Source organism: Podarcis erhardii (assembly GCF_964252035.2).
Source record: "Podarcis erhardii genome assembly, chromosome: 4".
NCBI classification, from domain to species: Eukaryota; Metazoa; Chordata; class Lepidosauria; order Squamata; family Lacertidae; genus Podarcis; species Podarcis erhardii.
This window is the reverse complement of record NC_138508.1, coordinates 66,212,314-66,233,727: the sequence shown is the minus strand read 5'-3', so window position 1 is coordinate 66,233,727 and position 21,414 is coordinate 66,212,314. Positions and strand designations below refer to the sequence as shown.

The window sequence follows — 21,414 nt, the reverse complement described above, 5'->3', positions numbered from 1 at the left end:
AATACAAATGCCCCAGTAAATATACTGCTTCATGTTTATCAAAAGTATACTGAGTCAAGATAGTGTTTAACTTGACACCATGTTCAGATAGATTTAATTAGGGTGTAATCCTGTCCACACTTACATAGGATTAAATACAACTCAGTGGAGTTTACCTCCACATAGACATACATAGGATTACATGCTTACTGTATCTTTTCACACAAGTATATCCCAAAATGTGTATAAAGTGCAAATGTTCTTGATTTCAGAATAGAATTGAAACATATACAAAATATAGATGATATACAGTGTGGCCCAAAAGTAGGTATACAGTCAGTCAGTCAATCAATCAATCAATCAATCAATCAAGGATTATTTTTCTTTACTGATACTGTGAATGATGAGAACTTGAGTCAAGGAGAAAGAAAGTGGATTCTAAAGCAGTATACCTACTTTTGGGCCAGCCTTTTAATACTGAAAAATAATATTGTATACTTAATATTTCACCCATGGTCCTTTGTTATTTCCCCCCCTTCCAGTGCATTCAAAGCTTGCCATCCTAAGATCAAAAGCTTTTACTTTGCTGCTGAGCATCTAGATGACATGAGCAGGTACTGTAACTTAATTTATGTAATGAATCAATCTTGAGTATTTTTGGTATTTTTATAGTATTCACCACTTTCTTTTATCAGTCCAAAAGGCCAATGAAAAATTTATTCCCTGAATGTGAGTAATATAAGAGAAATATATATACATATATATATATATATATATGTATATATAATGTTTTAATTGGTGTGTGTGGTAAAGTGGTTAGAGTGTTGGGAGTTCAGGGTTCAAATCCCCACTCAGTCATGAAACCTAGAGCTTAGGCCAGTCACAGTCTCTCAGCCCAACCTACGTCACAGGGTTGTTGTAAGGATAAACTTTGGAGGAAGAGAGCTATGTATGCCACCTTGAGCTCATTGGAGCTCAATGGTGGGATATAAATGTTATATCCCCGAATGTGAAGTATACAGTGAGGGGATAACATTGGAGAGGAGCTAGTGGAGGATAAAAGGTGGCTTTTGCTAGGATTGTGGGAAGTGAGTGGATTTGGCAAAGAATAAGGAGAAGGGGTGACTTTGGCAATGAGTAATGGGAAGGGTGACTTTGGGGGAAGTAGACAAAGTTGGTGAGTGAAGCAAGCAGCAGTGCATCCATGTGTGTGTGTGTGTGTGTGTGTGTGTGTGTCACACACACAGTGACACTGATCCAGCAAAGATCAGTTTCTAAGCATGGATTATTTCCTCTGGAAAAACAAGAAGCTGCTATCAGTGTAAACATCTGTTGAATGCTCTGATTAATTCTCCTGCCTGGTTCTGGTCTTAATCCAGATGCAGTGTTCGATATAGTTAGCCAGCTAAGAGCAATTTAAAGGAGCCCAAATTACCTTCAACTATTTTGGAACTTAAATCAATTTCATTTTTATCAAAGTGAAAATATATTAAGACAAATCAGTCCATGGAGGGTACTGTACCCCAGTTTCAATTTTCTCTGGCATTTCTTCTTCAAAAATTGCTTACAATTTTTCACTGTTTCCTGAGTACACTGCATATATATATATTTCAAGTGCTGGATCACATAAGTGCTTATACACACTAATTGTTCATGAAGTACAACTGCCCATAAATGTGTTGTTTTCCGTAATGGGGTTCAGTTAGCATTATTTACAGTGAATATCATAGTAATTATTATTTCCAAACGTTCAGTCACGCTGGAATGTCTTTTGGGGCTCTGATACATGCATTCATACACATGTAGCTAAACAATTAAGCGGGGATAGAATGAACAGCATAAGCAGTGGCTGCCCATTTTTTCTTGAGTGCTAGGAATGCTAGTGAAGACAGGTACACAGAATATTCCTGGCTCTTAAAAAGAACAATTTGTGTACATCAGAGGTCTGAAGAGTACATATTAAGGTGAGTGAATGAGTACAATATGTTCTAGTGCAGCCGTATCAAACTGCCAACATAGTAGTTGCCAGAACATAGTTTCCAGTAATTAAGAAACTTGTGAAATGATCTAGAGGCACAATGAGTCTTTGTGACACATAGCTCATATACATTTTTCAAAGGGTACTTAAGTCATTCTTGCAAATTACCATGATTAAATGTCAACTTAACTGCAACCATCAAAGATTGTACTGTCTCTTAGATATAGAAATTAATTTAAGTTCATTTTAATTCCTTTCTAGAGACAAATTGCCTCCTTGTTTCCATCTTCTTTTTTTAAGAAGTCCAACATAGAAAAAAAATTCAACTGTTCCTTTGATTTCAAAATAGTGATGGAAGATCTGAGTCTGGGCAGGGCTAAATGTGAGGCAGGACTCTGTCTCAAACCTGTTTTCCATGTTGCTGCTTTGCTATGAACTAGCAATAAAAATAGTGCCTATCTAGCCGTGCCAGGAATCACATCTGGGATTAAAGCAATAATCAGGCTCTCCTGCCAAGATTATGCACCCATTATTTTCACTTGGAAACTAAGTATTGGCAGGACTGGCCTGACTCACTCAAAATGTGGAAATCATCATAACAGAAGCAACTGATTTTACAGACGGTTTAGTTCTTTTGTTCATACTGCATTATCAATGGTCCAACACAGACAACCACCTTAACCAAATAGTCTTCTACCCTGATTTTTCTTTTTAAAAAATAAAAGACGTAGTTTGGGGTTTCTGCCACACTTTCTAATGTGTGGTAAAATTGGGAGCCTTATGAAGTGGCAAATCTTCGCCCCACCTCCATTTACCACTTGGTACTATTTGCCATTTGTTTTCACCTATGAAAACACTTTTGACTTTAGAAACATTTATTTAAAATGAATTATAGCTTCTGACAAGCTGCATCCATTATGCATTTATAAATTGGGGCAGGGGGCTGTTAGAATTCCTGAGCAACACCTGACACTTTCAACTTGCTAGTGTATATATAGGAGTTAAGGTCTTCCTTTATTTCTTCGTGGTGGTGTTTTTAAATTATTTTTATTAGTTTTCCAAATTATTATAAATCAAACCAAATTACTTTAATTTAATACAATACAATTTCTTCCTATATGCCTTTGTTAATGGGCAATAAAGTGAGAACCCTTTCACTCTCAAATTTGGCAAGTGTGATTCCTGGTGGTGGGGTAGTAAGTAGAATGCCTGGAAATTGCATTAAGAAGCACAGATGTTACAGGCAGACTAGCAGCTGGGTCATCTGTTGAAATCAATGGGAAGAAAAAAGAATGATGAAAATACACCCAGCTTTACCAAGCAGACAGTTCTGTTGGAAGAAGTCTAGGGGACTGGAAGTCTGATTTAGCATAAGGTTAGAAATTTTTTTATTTAAAAGAATTATTTTTCCTCTCTCTTCCTTCTTGATGCACACAAAGCTTCTCCTATCTCTTTGTTATACTATATGATATATGTGCTACAAAATTGGAGAGTGGATTTTTTTTCCTGCTGGTATGACAAATAAGGCTTTAAATGTATTGACGAAAACTTTGTAACAGGATTTGATCTTGAGAAATTGGAACAGCAAGAATTCTACAGTATGATGACGTATTTGTGAGCAATATCTAACAGATTTTTGAGTACCTTGACATGTTTCATTTTAAGGACTTCCAGTATCCTTGTTCAAGGTTTTCTATTTGAAACAAAACTATATATGTCAAAATAGTTTTACAAGAAAATTCCATCTAACAAGACAGCTGAATGAAACATAGGTCTTACTGCCTTATCTTGTCAAGAAGCTGTAAATATTCGAATAAAAGACCACATACAAAGTCATGTAACTTGTTAAAGCATTGTCAGTGATGCATTTAAAATATTATTACAGGTGGTTAAACAGAATTAATATGCTTGCTGCTGGTTATGCAGAAAGAGAGAGGATCAAACAAGAGCAAGGTATGGTAGAATTATTTTGTTTGCTTCACTTAACCTCCCTACTTAAAGGATATGTATTCTGTGCTTTATTGCAGAACCCTAATTTTCTTATTTAAGAATATTCCCTCAGTTTCCGCAACTGTTGTTCTTATGCAGTACTTTATTCGAACACATAGGAACTTTAAAAAATATTCAGGGCATGTTTGACTACAAAAAAGGACCTGTTATATATGTGTTGATGATTGATGGATCAGGTTTTTTCCCTAAAGCATATTGATTTTATATATTTAACTTTGGAAAGACACTAAAGGCTGATTACATTTTTATTTTTTCTAATTCTTTATTAGGCCAAAGTGTGCTTAGCAAAAGATACAGAGATAAAGAGAGGTGTAATAAAACAGTGTCATTTTGTTTAGTAGATAGCACTGTGAGGGAAGGGAGTGAGATAACTGAGGATTCAGACATACAGCTGCAAATATAAAGTTTTAATTGCAATATACAATATAACACTAGTTGGCAATGGCCCCATTAGCTAAAGTGGTTCTTCAGGTTAAGAACAGTTTCAGGTTAAGAACGGACTTCCGGAACGAATTAAGTACTTAAACCAAGGTACCACTGTAACTGGGATCTCAGTGGGTGATTAAACTGGAAGGATTCTATCCTAGCTATGTATTCCAGAAGGAACAATCCTGTCAGCTAAGGTGGCCTCAATGGCAAGGAGTGCATATTTCCATCTATGGCTGGTTTGGCAGCTATGATCATTCATGGACCAAGATAGTTTGCCACCAGTAACTCATGCTCTAGTGACCTTAGTGTTTGTTTATTGCAATGTGTTCTGTGTGGGGCTGCCCTTGAAAACTGACCAGAGCATCTCTCATTTGTTGTGCTTGGCTAGCTGTTTGCTTTACCGGGAAGCCAAGACCCATGGAACAAGCATAGAGACAATTGTATACAGAGAACACAAGTGCAGATCATCATAGTGCCTACTCTATAACAGTGATGGTGACAAAACATACTTTCTCCACCACCATTATATTCTCAAATAGCAGTCCTGTAGAACTTTGATAAAGGGATTATTACAACACAGCTCTAGGATGGTTGTATTAGAACCCTTGAAGGCCTGCTTTTATTCATTAGAATGAATTACGAGGATGGCTCTTAAAATCCACATTAACATATATCTTCCATTGCTCCCCTTTTCTGATTATGACACATGAATTTTGAAGAACTTGATTTCTGCAATAATACAGGGTTGTTGTTGTTTTAATTTGCATTGTTTAGATTACTGGAGTGAAAGTGATAAGGAAGAAGTAGACACGCCATCAACACCCAAACAAGACAGCCCACCTCCACCATACGACACATACCCACGACCTCCTTCGGTAAGTGTTCATTTGTAATAACTAGCTGCCATTGACCCAGAGTGAGAATACAGAAATACTTTTTGGGTAATAGCTCTTACGCAACCTTCATCCATTTCAACTGAGTTTGCACTTTGGGGTGAATGATGTTGGAAGTATCCTGTATAAATGCTTGATGTCAGAGGAATTATGTTTGTATATATTCAGTTTTTTGGTCCTGTATCAAAGTATAATGTAAGAATAAATACCCTGAACCACTGCATAGAACAACAATCATGACAGGTATATAGGATCTTTATTTATATCTTTATTTAGCAGGATCTAACATTGAAAAAGCATCTTCCAGTTCTCATTAAAACAGTTAAAATAGTAGAACAGCTGCTTTATTAAAAAGATTTGTTAAGAAATAAGGTCTTTATTAGACTATCCTTCGAGGAACAAATTTAAATCTGTACATGGCAATTATAAATTGAAGCTAAGCCAAGGTAAAATACTGGCAGCATTCCTGCTTTAACCAACATGAACTAAGTTTCTCACAAAAGCTTATCCTCCTTCAGATAAGAATAGATTCTGTGCTTCCTTTCAAGTTCTTTGTGTATTAAAAATAGACTTTTCTATTACAAAACAAGTAGACCATACCAAATATTAATACATAATTGTACAAATGGCCAGATAATAAAGGGTATCCTTAATATGCCATCAGATGTGAAGTAATGCTGATGTAAGGAGAGTAAACAATAAGCTTGTATGATAGATGCATTTGAGTACACTCTCCAGTAGACAGAGGTGTATTTTTTTCAATACCATAGGAAACCTATTTTTCCAGATCCTCTTAAATCCTCTTCCCAATATTCTTTTGGGGTTTATTGGAAGCAGACTGCATATTTAAAAATGCTTCCTTAAGAACTTTAGTTTTTGAAGCTAGTTCAAGTGCCAGAAGAACATTCTAGTTCATCCAAAAAAGTGCTAAGTTCATTTGGGAAGTCTGGATGTGATTGTGTCATTTTATTTAATTACAAGAGAATAGGTATCTTAATAATTAAAGAATCTGTTGAGGTCATATTGAATCCCAATTCTGTCTCCAATGCCACTGGGCCCAAACTTACAAAATGAATTTCAGCAACAACAAATGTCATGTTCTACACTTAGGCTGGAGGAACCAGCTGCACAAATAAAAGATGGGGGACATCTGACTTGCCAGTAGTACATGTGAAAAGGATCTAGGGGTCTTAGTAGACCACAGGCTTAACATGAGTCAACAGTGTGAGTCAGCAGCAAAAAAACTGGTGCTATTCTAGGCTGTATCAACAGAAGTATAGTGTCCCTATCAAGGGAAGCAGTAGTCCCATTCTATTCTGCCTTGGTCAGACTATGCCTGAAGTACTGTGTCCAGTTTTGGACACCACAATTTAAAAAGGATATTGACAAGCTGCAACATGTTCAAAGGAAGATGACCAAGATAAACAAGGGGCTGGAAACCAAGCTTATGAAGAACAGTTGAAGGAATTGGGTATGTTCAGCCTGGTAAAGAGGAGGCCGAGAGGAGATATGATAGCCACATTCAGATATCTAAAGAGTTGTCATATGGAAGATGGAGCAAGCTTGCTTTTTTCAGCCCCGGAAACTAGGACCCGAACCAATGGCTTCAAGTTACAAGAAAGGAGATTCCAATGAAAGACCAGGAGGAACTTTCTGACAGGTAGAGCTGTTTGGCAGTGGAATAGGCTCCCACAAGAGGTGGCAAACTCTCCTTCATTGGAGGTTTTTAAACAGAAGTTCAATGACTATCTGTAATAGATGCTTTGGTTGAGTTTCTTGCATTGCAGGGGGATGGCTAGATGACCCTTGGGGTCCCTTCCAACTCTATGATTCTATAAAATAAGTCGTATTTTCCCATGCTAGCTTTGAAGCTCTGACTTTGCCTAGCTGATTTTCTTTCCTTTTTTCCAACTATGCTAAAGGAGTCACAGAATAACGTTGTTTCAAGAGGCATAACTGAAATCATATGAAGTCATCTTTGATCTTACATTAGAATTTCCATATCCAGCAAAGAGATTTTTTGCAAGCTATCTTTTGTGTTTGTGCCAACTGACTGAATGCACTGTGCATGAATGCCAATATGAGTAGCAAGGCATTTTCTCAGCTACAGTCTCAGTTTCAGTCTCCACCACTACACCATTCAGTTTGTGAAGGTGTCAGGGGTGCTATAACACACAGTTGGAAGGTCAAGTTGATGAATGGTTAATCTCAAAGCTTCTGCTTAACACCCTCTCACTGCAATGTCTGCCTCAAAAAATATCATACTCCTTTCTGCAGTCTACCAAAAGTTTTATGCTTTGGGTGACTGCTGCTGGTTGTTTCAGCAAGACTTAAGGCATGTTAATAAATCTTGCAGCTAGAGACAAAGAAGACTTATCTGGATCACCCCAGGAGCACTTTGGAAAAGTGATTTCTTATTCCCTCTATCCAGTGCTTACCTGACCTTACAAAAGGGAAGGGCCACATGATTTCTCCACAGCTGCTTTTTCTTCCTGTATATTGCCTCATTGCCAGGTCTTTTCCAGCTCTCACCTTGCAGCCTGATCCTGATAATCTGTGTGGAAGACCAAGAGCATCTTTCTAGCAGTTGATTCATGAGTAGGGACTAAGTATTTCATCACTTTGGATCAATAGATTTGTCTCCAAATGCAACAGGGATAGAGAAATTCTTCAATGGTGCACAAACCAAGTAGCTAACCCAGGTAGTCTTTATTTAAAAAGTAGTCAAGGTGGCTACTCAGCATTTACCCCTCTTCATTTTTGGAAGAGCTTTCAACAAGATCCTGGTAAAAGATACATAGGTAATATTTGTCACAACTTCTGGTTTCTGGTTTTTCAAACAGAAATAAACCACCATTTAATTCTGACATTCATATAATTTGTAGTGTAGGGACTGATTTTTGTATGCCACAGTAGATCCCATGAAACTGACACAAAGCACATATGGAGTTATCTGGATTATTCTTTAAAGGCTATTTATAAATTCTTATGGCATTCTGTAAATGTCAGTGACTGCATTTAGGAGCAAGTTTTTTCCTCTTCTCCAGTGATCTGCAGGGTTTCGCCTATAATCAGATTTTAGTACTATTAGCTGTAACTGAACCATTATTTGAATCACTTAGTTTGGTAACACACTGTTTTCTGAATATTGCCTTTATTGCCTTTATTATTTAGATTACGCTTGCCTTTCAAATGCATTATGAGGGTGACTTTATCATAAAACAGCAACTCTATTAACTGTGGAATCAAGGGATCCTTAAGTATATTAAATAGGTACCCCTGTCCGTATGGGCCAGTCGTGTCCAACTCTAGGGTTGTGTGCCCATCTCACTTTAGAGGCCGGGGGCCAGCGCTGTCCAGAGACACTTCTGGGTCACGTGGCCAGTGTGACGAAGCTGCTCTGGCGAGCCAGCACCAGCGCAGCATACGGAAACGCCATTTACCTTCCCGCTGTAAAGCGGTACCTATTTATCTACTTGCACTTAAGAGTGCTTTCGAACTGCTAGGTGGGCAGGAGCTGGGACCCAAAGACGGGAGCTCACCCCGCCGCGGGGATTCGAACCGCCGACCATGCGATCGGCAAGCCCTAGGCACTGAGGTTTTACCCACAGCGCCACCCGCGTCCCTTGATTAAATAGCTAGCTTCATTGTAATAACAGTTGGGAGAATATCAGAGCTGGGCCCAAAGACTTCAGTGGTAAAAAGACCTTGTAGTTGTTTGACTACAGACAGATGTCGCATACACTATTTCTTTACTGTTTTGAACCTTGAGATTTTAACTGAACGATTTGAAGCTAGATAGAAGCAAATACAACTCTTATTCAAAATGTTTGCCTGGTGTATGTGTAGGAGCATAAAGCAACAAATAATCACTTCTAAATGTTGATGTTTATAGCCAATATGAAACACAGAATGGAAAGGAATAATAGTGCAACAAAGCCAAATAATGATTGTACTCAAGGAAATTTGTGCTTCAGATAATCCTCCTAAGATTAATTGGATGGCTACATATGATGTATTGGGCCTTTTTGGCTGGGATACTCTATTCTCTTTCTGATAGTTCTTTTTCTAAGGATTATGGTTTTGTAGATAGATATCATTTTTTTTTCTTTGAAATATCATTTTATGAACTAGGAGTTGGAAAATACATAAGTTAATAATAAAACCTATATCCTTGCTAGCTGTAGTACATAATGGCCTTTGAATATTACAAACATTCAGCTATCTTCATAACTGATCTGAAACCACAATCTATATTCATGTTGCAGATGAGCTGCGCAAGCCCTTTTGTGGAACCAAAGCATAGCCGACTCTCTTCCACTGAAACTTCCCAGTCACAATCTTCACACGAGGAATTCCGTCAGGAACCAGTTGGGAGTACTACTGAATCTCCCATCCGCAAAACAGCCAGCCAGCGACGTTCTTGGCAGGATTTAATAGAGACTCCGCTGACAAGCTCAGGGTTGCACTACCTTCAGACTCTACCACTTGAGGACTCTGTTTTCTCTGACTCAGCTGTTATCTCTCCAGAACACAGGCGGCAGTCAACTCTTCCTACTCAAAAGTGCCACCTGCAGGATCACTATGGCCCTTTCCCTTTAGTGGAGGGTGAGAAAATGCAAGCCCTAAATGGGAATGGGGGCAAGCCCCGCAGTTATACTCTGCCCCGGGATAGTGGGTTCAACCATTGCTGCCACACACTCTCTGTCAGTGCCTCCAGCCATCAGGAAGAATTGCCACAGAAAGAGCAAGAAGACGAAGAAGAGGGAAGGCAAATTGCACCAGAAAACCAAGAAGATGAAAGTAAGCACTAATTATATTTAAAATTAATTAGAAATAAATTGCATGTAGAAAAGGGAAATTGTTTAATTGTGAATATGACTTTCAATCATACCTTTTTCTGTACATAGTAGAAATAATTAGCTTTTGACACAAAAATCAACTTTTTATGCATGCTAACTTGAGAAATCAAATTTTAGAACAGCTTTATTTGCAGCACAGTTATTCTTCATGTTTATTATAATTATTTTTGGGGGGTTTTCCCATGGAGGGGGTATTTTGCCTATACTAGTGTGCTTCTGTCTTGGATGCTACTTTCTTTCACGGGCATGAATTTCTTGTTTTGTGATAAGTGTGTTTGTGTTGTTCCTCAAACTTTGGAAAGAAAATCTTTGATGGTGAATATGAAATATTTATTTCTAGTCCTAGGGCTTTTGCAGTCTGGAAGGCTCCAATCCTGATAGTTTAAGTTAGGCAGTAGGTAGCTTTCCTAATTCAGTTTGCTCCTGCCTTCGTCGAAAGCAGTCAGGCTGCCATTAAACTCCCATCTCTATTCTGCTGAGACAATATTTTTCTTTCTTTGAATGACTTTTCAGTCTGTCTTTCTGCCTTTTGCCCTGCTTGCATTTGGCTTATTTTCTCCCCTTTGTGGCTTGCTGGTTCACATTTTCTCTACTCTCTCCTTAAAAAAAACCCAACACTAAAAAAAAAAATTAAAATCAACCCCTTTGCCTCCTCTTTGTCTAGCCTCTTCTCTACCCCACTTTTTTCTTCTGGCTCTTTGGTGGAGACTAGTGAGAGTGGAATACCAGCCTCTTTAAACACGGCTTTAGCAGGCAGCCTCAGGTCCAGGTGTGAGTGCTGTATCAGTGTTTCAGAAGTGTCCCTTTAGTGACAGCAGACCACCCTTCCTCTGCAGCGTCTCGTGGCTCCAGCCAGCCAGTAGCCCACAAGGCAACAGAGGCTCCTGATTGGATCTTAAGAGTAGTATTCCATTGCTAGGGTAAAGTCATCCTCCCCCAGTTAGATTTGACTACAATATTTTGTCCTAGATAGGTCCTAGTTTCTCCTTTGTTGCTGTTATGGATTTCTTGTACAATTAGGCTGGCCTAAATTCCAACATAGATAGATGCTGATTTAAAAAGGCAACATGCAATGAAAGATTGTTCACTAATACTGCACCATTTTCTACTGCATACTGAAAACCCAGTAAACGAATGGGTGTAAAATATAAGTATAATAGCTACTGAGCATACAAGCCAAAACTCAAGTTTCTTGTTATTATGGTTATCAGTATTCTGCTCATATTATTGGCACTTTATTTTACAGTATAAGTACATGTCACATATTTTACTGCTCTACTCCTTTGTCATTAGCTGCAGCCTTACATTACAAAAGTGGCTGGAATTTTTCCTGACATAGAGAGATGTGGTTTAAAAACTTGTCCTGCTTAATTTCTGCATCTTAAAATACTGTTAAAGGCACCAAAAAAGAAAAAAAAGTGATAAGTGTAGATAGCAATACTTTTTCAAAATGTTAAATGGTTTACTGGGAACATTGCATACATAACATTTATGAAGCAAAACCTGGTGAATAAGAGTTGCCACTTCACAGCTTTCGCTGCTATTTTGTTCATTGCCCTGAGCAGGGATAAAATTCAGACTGGCAATATTTTTTAAAAAATAAGTCATAAGAGGAAGTTGATTGAGGAGTACAGGAAGAGAAGTAAACTCTGAGCCTTATATGTGTGTTTATATAAAATTATGCTTCCTGTGCTGAGAAGCCATCCTGTGAGCCATACTTGTAATATGCTAGAAGATGCAAGATACTGTTTTCTGGTGCAACATACAAATTTTTGAAGTAGCGTAAAATGGATTCCTTCATCTCAGAGGGTTTTGAAGATCCTCTCTGAATTTATTTCATTTCATTCAGACCTACTTCAGCCATCTCTCATTTTGTAGAATGTGAAAAGAGAAAACTATTTTTGCTGTGTATATTCCATCTACTAGGTTAAGAAAGGCAATGCTACAGAGAAGAAAGCACATAGCACTGGTGTAAAATACTTAATGCAAGTGCTGAAACTGGCCATAAATTTTGCCTTAGCTGTTTAACATTCTGAGCAGAATAACAGTGTGTTGCTATCTGCCACAGTGAAAGCTTAAAAGGTCAATGAGAGATGTATTTCCCTGAACACTTGAGGACTTACATCAGAATACACAATTTTCTAGTTTCCTGGCTCATATCCAACATGTTTTTGGAGCTGTGTGTAGAAGGAGCTGAAGCCATTAAAATTATTTATTAGTTAATTTATTAATAATTTTTAAAACACCCTCTTCATTTAGATATCAGAACAGTGTACAAAATAAGACCAAAGTGGTCATACCACCATAGTAATAGTGAATAACTTGATGCTAATAAGGATAACAGTCTGCACCAATCATACTTCTACATTCTTTGCACTGTATGCATGATAAACACATTGGCAAACGTAAGTGTACCTGAAGATTAAATTATATGGTGGCTCTTACAAAGTGACTTAGAACAATCACATGAGACATGCAACTCATGTGTACCAATTAAAGAAGCTACATTTTAACTTGAAGATGTTGCATGGCTTACTATATGCCTAAAAATAATGGATCCTGGTATACAAGTACCCAAACTGTGGGAGGCAGTGTAAGACAGAAGTGCCTGGCGTGCTCTGGTCCATGGGGTCACGAAGAGTCGGACACGACTAAACAAAACAACAACAACATACAAGTACCATAAGCACTGATAACTGGGAAACACTGGCCTGCGAGCATTCCAACTGGAGAACAGCCTTTACCAAAGGTGTCACAGACTTTGAAGGAGCATGAACTCAGGGTGAAAAGGAGAAACGAGTTAAGAGAAAGGCACGTTTGACAACCCTTCACCAAGATCAACTCTCACCTGGAAACCTCTCTCCTCCCTGTGGAAGAATGCGTGGATCCAGAATTGACCTCCACAGTCACTTATGGACTCACTGTTAAGATGGTGTTCATGGAAGATAATCTTACTCAGCTACGAGTGATCACCAAAGAAAGAAGGGAAAGAACAAGTACCATACACCCTACTTTTTAAACAGATTATATAATTTATACTTACAGCATTTTTATTGTGGTTCCTTTTTTATCTGGGAAGCATAAAGCAGTGTTGAACATCCTTTGGTTTAGCTGCCGCTGTGTAAACCTAAGTTGCTGTGTTTTTTCCCAAGGGCTTGCTGGGTAGGATAGACTTCGAAATGATATAGATCACTTGAGTTGTCTGCACCAGACAGAATCTATTAAGTATAGTTGATGTTCTGGCTACTTTGTTAGTTCTTTGAATCTTCCCTGGCAGGCAGGCAGAAGGACCATTAACATGTTATATTTCTCCCTCTGGAACTCTTCAGTGTAATAAATGCACATGTATCCAGTGGCATCTTGGATGTTCAAAGCTATAAAAAATGACAAGTGATGTATCACTTTAGAAATATGAGTAAGTTCTGTTGAGTAGTTGAAAGTATACTACAACTGGGAAAGAACTTTCTGTTCTATAACAGCCAACATGTTTTTTATAAGTCACCTTCATTTGTTAAAAAAACATGTACCCAGTATAACCTGACATGATCACTCCTTGTGTCCTTAACAGAACCAAACATAAGAAATAAAAGTCTAAAAATGAACTGTATAAAATATGTATTTTATGCTTGGTTACATTTAAAGCTCCAATACAAATCCTTCCACTGTCAGGTGGCGTCGTGGCCTGGCCACAACCATGTATGCAACCTGGGAGCATCACCTGGGTGGATTCCAGCCTCCTCGCAGATTGGCCAATGGTGGGCAGGCATGGGCTGGAGTTCCCCGGGGGCAGACCCAACTGACCAATAAGCTTCAGTTTGGGTCCACTTCCAGGGGGGATAAATTGAGGCCTGACCAGGTTTTCTTCCCAGTTTGTCAGTCTTTGTTACTGCTTTTGCTGCTTTCAAAGGTTAGTCACTTAAATTGATTTCCCAAATTTTCTTTCATTATAAATTTGGTTTCACTTCTAATCCAGTTTTATCACTATTTCTGATACTCCAATTTGATTATTGTTGGCATGGGGACTATGTGCTGTTGACAGTGTGGGATGCATGTGGTTAGACGGCCAAAAAGGCAAGCAAGGTAGGGGTTTGATTTAAAATGATTTAAATTAGGCAAAATATTTGTCAGTACATTGTTAGCTCTTTTGACTTCTGGAGAGGAAAATGGCGGACTAGATATCACCTGTCAATAGTCTGTTGACAGAGATAATTATGTGGTGATTAATGATAGCGAAAGGCATAAATCTTGGTTATTACGTTCTGAGAAGAGAGTGGCCTAGAACAGAGGAATTTCAATCGTGTCCAAACACAGCATAATAGTCCTGAGGGTCAGTCCTGAGGGCATAAAGTGGGCAGTGCCTCCTTTTCTTTAATTACTTTTGAGACTGTTATAAATTATAACTGAAGTGATCTCTCCGCTTGTTGAAATTTGCATCTGGAATGTGAACTGACTTATGGAGAGATGATCACTGAAAGGCTGAAAGCAAAACAGAAAGAATGTTTTAATAGTTTACGACTAAGAAAGATTTTAAGTGGCTAAGGAGCATTCCAACTGTTAGAAATTTTTATTTTATTCTTAACCTTCCATCCCTTTGATGAAAGTACTGGCTGCAAACTGAAACTAGTTTTATTTATGCCTCTGTGGGAAAAGAATGCTGTCTGGAGATAAGGAGATGGGAGAGTCAAGCTGTTAAGGCAGAGACAGTAAGACTTTAAGGTGGAGAGTGAGTTATTAATATGACCAAGAACACTCAGTATGGCAAAAACACTGTTGGACACCCCATTGACTGTTGGCATCATGCAGCGATTACTGGATGAGCAATTAAAATTTGAGATCAGAGCTGAGATGGCTAAAAGGGTGAATGAAAATAGACCAGTGAAAGATGAGGTTAAAGAAGACACTGAACCTTTGGAAAATAATATTGATAAATGACTGCCAGAATAGGAGAGTGGAATGGAAGAAGAGAAAATGGAAGTACTGTTTTGTTTTTTTCTAAATTAGGATGGAAAACCACAATGAACAGAAAATTGGAAGATATGGAACTGGGTGTGAATTAATGAATGAATAACTCTTGATTACAGGAAAGAGACTCCTGTATGAATAAAGATGAAGGATTTATTGCTTCTCAACATTGAAGGCAAAGTTATTGTGCTGGACAGGAAAAAGACTATTCTTGACATTTATCAATGATAATAATTGGAGAACCTCTTTTAGAGTTTGTGTAAGGAAGGGAAAAGGAATGGACTTGAGAGGTCTGGATCTGAAGCCTGGGATAATATTGCCTAGCAGAAGGAGGAAAAGCTGGATACTTTTCTGGAGTGAATATTTTGAATAATCTTTATATATATAAAACTGACAGATGGAGAAATAGAAGCCGTTTTTATTTCTCTTTTCCTTTATTTTCTTTTTTCAGCTGCTTATTATTTTTATCTTCTTGCTTTTTTCCTTCTGTTTCTTCTTGCTTTGTTTTGTTTGTTTGTTTTTGGTGTCCTATACTCTGGGTCACTGAAGGGATTGTATACACATGAAGGTGATGGCTGGCTGGTGAAGGACCCCATGTGAGAGTCAAGTAGGGGAAGATCTCCCAGGGTGGGAGGCTGGGAGAAGAAAGGGATGCTCCCAAGTGAGAGCTGGGAAAGTACATCCCCTTCTGTGTGAAACAAGGATTAAGATACGTACCTTTGTATTTACTTAACTCTTCCTTTTTCTCTTCTTATTTAGACTAGTTTGTTGTTGATTTATTTTATTATATGATGAAAAACTTTTAATAAAAATTATGGGAAAAATACATTGCCAGTTCTTTGTTTTGTTTTTCTTCGTTTTTGCTTGAAATGAAAAGACAACTTCTCTTTGAGCATTCTTTTTTTTATTATTAGAGATACCATAGTAGATTTGTTGTAATTTATTCCTTAGTGGTGTTTTTCATTATGAATTACTCTGTTGTTTTCTATTATTGATTTCATCCCAGTCTTACAATAACTAAATGAGGAGCTTGCTTCATTCCCTGAAGCATATTCTTTCAGTAGTGGTTGCAGAAACAAGCTTTGTATGACATTCTTTGTGTCACTTAAACCATGTTACTCTTTTGTGTTTCAGCTACAGCCTTATGTAATTACTATATTCATCTGAAAAAGTTGCTATCTAAAGTGTTTTGAAGCAAGACACCTTTCCTCTGAGATAATATCTGGCTAAACTACAGACTTTTTTTTTAAGCATAAATATTTTCATTTTGGGAGTTAAGTGTTTTGATACATTGGTAACAGCTGTCAACCTTCCCTTTTTTGTGTGGGAAATTCCCTTAGTCCAGCGCTGTTTCCCGCTGCTATTCCGGATTGTTAGATATCCCGTAGACTGTCCCCGGGACAAGTGAGGCTGCTGATCCCTTATTTTCAAATCTGAAAGTTGACAGCTATGATTGGTAATGAATATGCTCTTCTAGTATGAAGTTCTGTGCAAAGAAACAGTCTTCAAGTTGAAAGAACTGTATGTTACTTCTCATTTCATGAATACCTTATGGTAGAGGGGTGAGGAGCATTTTTCAGCCAGAGGGTTACATTCCCATGTCCTGAAGTGAAAAGGAAAAAGTGGTTGATGCAATGATGAAGACAAATGTAAGAGGAGCAATGAATGTGATTCTTGCATATCTAAGAGGTTTCTACACACACCTGACTCCACCCTTGCAAGGAACATACCATATCACAGTACAAGGAGTGATCTAGGGAGAAAGCCAAGGGCCACACAGGAGGACTGTATTCAGCCTCCATGCCTGCTGTAGTATGTCCTATATTCTCTGCCATCTATATTAGCCATATGCTGAAGTATGATGAAAAACCTACAAGGACTTGAATATGGTGATAACTTTGCCACACTGCAGCTCTCTGTTCCCAGTTGGGATTGCTTTGTCCATCATCTTTCAGCAACTTAAACATTTGTGGTACCTCTTGTTGAAATGAAAAGTTTCCTTTTTAACTTAGAAACTCAATGAAAGCTTGACATCTGTTCCTAACTAATAATAATAATATTTTATTATATATTTATTAATATTAAACAACAGAGCAAAGTGTATGTGCTAGCTCAATGCAGGTCCATAGGAAGGTATGCATTTACTATAAGAGTCTATAAATCTTATGGGCAATGCCTGCTGTATGTGTACCATATGTCATATGCCATATTTCAGCACACTCCTTTCTGAATTGAAAGTGTACCTATGCCACTTTGAAACTCTTACTACTTTTGCAGCACCATCACATGCATGTCTATTCAGAAGCAGCTCCCACTGTGTTCAGTGAGGCTCCTCCATTAAATGTGAATAGGATTGTAGCCTTAGCAGTAAGAGAAAGAATTACCCACCCTCAGAGGAGACCATCCCTCCTTGATTCTGCACAAGTTACTGAATCTGGGCATACGATTTATGCATAGATGCAGTGAACTGTCTCTTCACTAAGTGGGTATTTTGAGTTCAGGGGGATTTGAATTGATTTAATTCGGTTCTCACAGCACACTGAAGTTTCTTTGCACACAGTGTGGGAATTACTGACCTAATAAAATGAAAAGCAGCATGTTTACCCTAAGTTGCTGTTGAATTCAGAATTAGGTTTATGAAAACATTATATCTTCAGAGGTGATCAGCCTGCAGTATCTTCACTACTAATTTAGGGCTTCTGCTCAATGTCTCCTTCCTTAGTCTGTCAAAGACATTATTTAATGAGTACACTCTGCCAGGGTATGTCTCCATCAGTTTTTTCAGAGATGAATAGATTTCTTTTTTGAAAAGAGTGGCATTTTGCATTCAAAGCCAATATATTTTTGGTACTTTTAATAGCTAAGTTTGCTTACTTAATTCCCATTGGTACCACTCCACGCTGCCAGTGAAATCAAGCAGCTTTGGGGGACCAATTTTAATTGAAACCATGGTGTAAACGAACAGGGTTAACTTTGTGCTGTGATCCTCAATACGATCAGGGGCTCTGCAGCTGCTATTAACATTTTAAAATGTTTCAGTCACACAATTAATGTCCTGTCTTAATGGCATTTCCTGTCTCTTATGCCCTTTGTGTTTGTAGAGTATAACCTGGTAGATTACACCTCACAACTCACCATTGTTATAACACAGCCTTCCCCTGGGCCTGTTTTTGGCCCAGTCTAGGTACTCATAAACAATAATGTTTCTCCTTTCCTCTTTGAAATGTTGGAGGGTATGAAAATGATGAACTGCTTTCACCGATTTTTCATGGAGCTATAGGACTATTTTAGTATGTAGCTCACAGAAACATGGAATATATTTTGATGAGCTTCTGAACAGCTCCCAGCTGTCCTAGGAAAGCTGTCACAAAACCAAATCTTACATTTTTGACAGCAGTATCAGTGAAGTAGTGAAGCAAGAAGAGCTATTTTTAAAATCATCAATATCAAGTGTTAAAGTTAATGCCATAAGGATTAGTGAATCAATAAGCTTTTAAAATTAAGATACAGACAAGGTTAGAGACATTTAAGTCTTTGCTGGCAACCATGATGCTTACAAAGTGCACAGGCTATATGTATTCTATAACAGCAAATTATAATTGGAGCTGGTATATGTCCTGGCTTTGTATGATTAAAACTAGGGATATACTTGTGAGAGGCAAGCATTACTTTTTCTAGGTTTAATGTAAGCAAGCAAGAACACTGACAGCTTGAGATATCCACCCATCTGTGCGATATAGCATGTAGGTAGGAAATATTTTGCAGGAGAAGAGGCACAATTTAAATAAGGTGGAGAGAAATAACACTAGACTAGAGCATGGCTGTGGAGACATTCTGTGATAGATATCCCCTATAGATTTCATATATACTATTTCATGTGCATATGGAACTTCTCAAGAGATTGACACTCTGATTAAGTGCAACATGAGTAGCATAATGATGATACTCTGTGAACCGACCTGAGACCTCCGGGTATAGGGTGGTATATAAATTCAATAAATAATAATAATAACAACAAGCTGTACTTACCTTTTTCACAGATCCAGGTGCATCAATCTCTGTATTTAAGCAGTATTTGGAAGCAGTGCTTGACTAGCTTCATGAAAATTGATTGAACAATCTAGGGTTTAGCCTTCCCTTTTGATAAGGTACACTGGAATGCCCCTGGAGTGAGCTTTGCTACTAATTTCTGGGGCAATTGTGCCAATGAATTTTTTTTGTTAACTGCATTGGAATTTGTATCAGCAGCCCTTCATAGACTGAAAAGGGCCTTTCAAGCTATTCACTTTTTCCCCCTAACTTTGAGGATTGGCCATTTCAGAGCCTCAGTGATAAAATAGAAACATAGCTAAAGGTTTTTCCCTATAAAAACCTTCCAGCTGATTTATTTTGAAAATCATAACTTAATATATTTTATTTAGTCTCATTGTATTGTCTGAAGGTACATGAGGCCACCACCTTGCTTAAGCTAAGCAGGTCTGATCATTGTCTGGAACAGTGACCACTTGGGAACCACCTTTATGCCACCTTGGGAACCATGATGGAAGAAAGGTGGGTTATTAAGATTTAAAAACAAATATATTGCCCTGCCTTTGATGAATGTTCAGAATTTAGAACTGGATAGAAGTCATAGCCTCCTAACAGCGATAGGGTAACAAGGACATAGTTGCCTTTTTTCAGCAACTGCACTGGCTGCTTATTAGCATCGAAATACGTTCAAGGTGCTAGTTCTAACCCCTCCTTTTAATATCAACAAAGGGTCTATTACCCATGCATAGTATCAAAAGGATGCAAAAGGGCATAGCTGTCAACTTACAGATTTGAAAATAAGGGACCAGCAGCCTTGAAAATAAGGGACCAGCAGCCAAAATAAGGGACCTGCAGCTTCACCTGTTCCAGGCACTCCAGTCTTCCTGTCCTCCTGCAGTCTGCTCAAACTCATGCTGGGTAGCTTCGAGAACACTGTCCAACCAACTTTGTAACCAGAGGTTCAACTGAATAGAATCTGAATCACATGCACCACAAGGCCTATGCAGCCTCAACTTAAGATGGCTCCCCGGCCTGGCTTTGCACTGCAAAGTTTGCAGCAAGCACGTGCAACAAAATGGCGTCCAGCATTCAAAAACCCCCTCAGCTTGCATTAACTAGCCAACACACAAGGCATGCAAGCTCCACCCCCCAGTCGTTCTTAGACTTCTTATTGGGTTAGCAACATAGCCAAGCAACACAGTTGGAGCCTCTCTCCTCCCTGGCCGGCAGAGAGGGAGGGAGAGGAGCTGCTTCCTTTGAAATTTAAGGGGCATCATTTAAGGGACATTTAAGGGACATCCATCAATAAGGGACAGCAGCGGGACATGGCGCTGGAATAAGGGACTGTCCCTTCAAATAAGGGACACTTGACAGCTATGGCAAAAGGGTCTTATTCCGGTGGCCAAAGTAGGGCTACAAGAACACAAGGCTTAGTCTTTGAATAAACATACCAGATAAAACAGCAAGTAGCACAGGCCATATAAAAGTTATTGACAGATAAACCAGTCACTGCTTCAAGCATAGGGAAATAAAATTAAGGTCTTAACCTGCCAGCTAAAATGTAGCACAGGTGAACTTCTCTAGGGAGCAGATTCTGCTACAGAAAAGCCTTTCCTTGGTTGTTACCTGCCTCACTCACACTTCTGAAATAGTTTAAGAACTTCCATGAATCGTGATCTGTTAAATTTACCATGATTATTTGGGGGCAGGAAATGAATCAGGAAAATTCACTGCAATTCCCTCCCCCCCCCCCCCCGAGTTTTGTGCAAGCAAACAGTGCTTCATGGCTATCATCCTTGTCATCAAAGAAATATATTCTTGCATTTCATATTCAGTTGTGATTCAAAATTTGGCACATAATAGATTCAGCACGTAGTGTTGACATCTGTCCTTTGCAACAAAGCTATTTTCTCTAAAGTGACCTAGGTGCAAGAAATGAAGTTGGGGAGGGTAGATATTTTGTAGTTGTTTTTTGGTCACACCAATACTCAAGTTTGAGCATTTTCATCCCTTAATGTTATTATGAAAAGCATCCCTTGTTTCCTATCTATGTTGCTGTGGCAACTTGTGATTAGGTAGCAGCAGTTGATGGGTTTCAGGCTTTATCACTGCCGAATTCAGAGGCAACACTTCACCCTGCCAGTTTCTGCAGTGAGCTATGAAATATTCTCCTTCCTGTCCTTCCCACAGACTTTCTCATCACCAAGGCGACGGGTATCTACCCACACAATTGAGATCTGAGATCAGCAGCTTAAAGTGGGATTGTTCAGAT

The 21,414-nt window shown here is 38.5% G+C and overlaps 1 protein-coding gene across 1 annotated transcript in view; it reads left to right on the top strand.

Annotated features, from left to right (window-relative positions):
- CNKSR2 (connector enhancer of kinase suppressor of Ras 2) overlaps nucleotides 1-21,414 on the top strand; it is a 163,278-nt gene that overhangs the window by 92,060 nt on the left and 49,804 nt on the right. Inside the window, exons 17-20 of the mRNA XM_081859058.1 lie at nucleotides 522-593; nucleotides 3,843-3,910; nucleotides 5,171-5,271; nucleotides 9,558-10,092. Of these exons, the coding sequence (XP_081715184.1) occupies nucleotides 522-593; nucleotides 3,843-3,910; nucleotides 5,171-5,271; nucleotides 9,558-10,092 (776 nt within the window). The remainder of the gene's footprint in view (nucleotides 1-521; nucleotides 594-3,842; nucleotides 3,911-5,170; nucleotides 5,272-9,557; nucleotides 10,093-21,414) is intronic.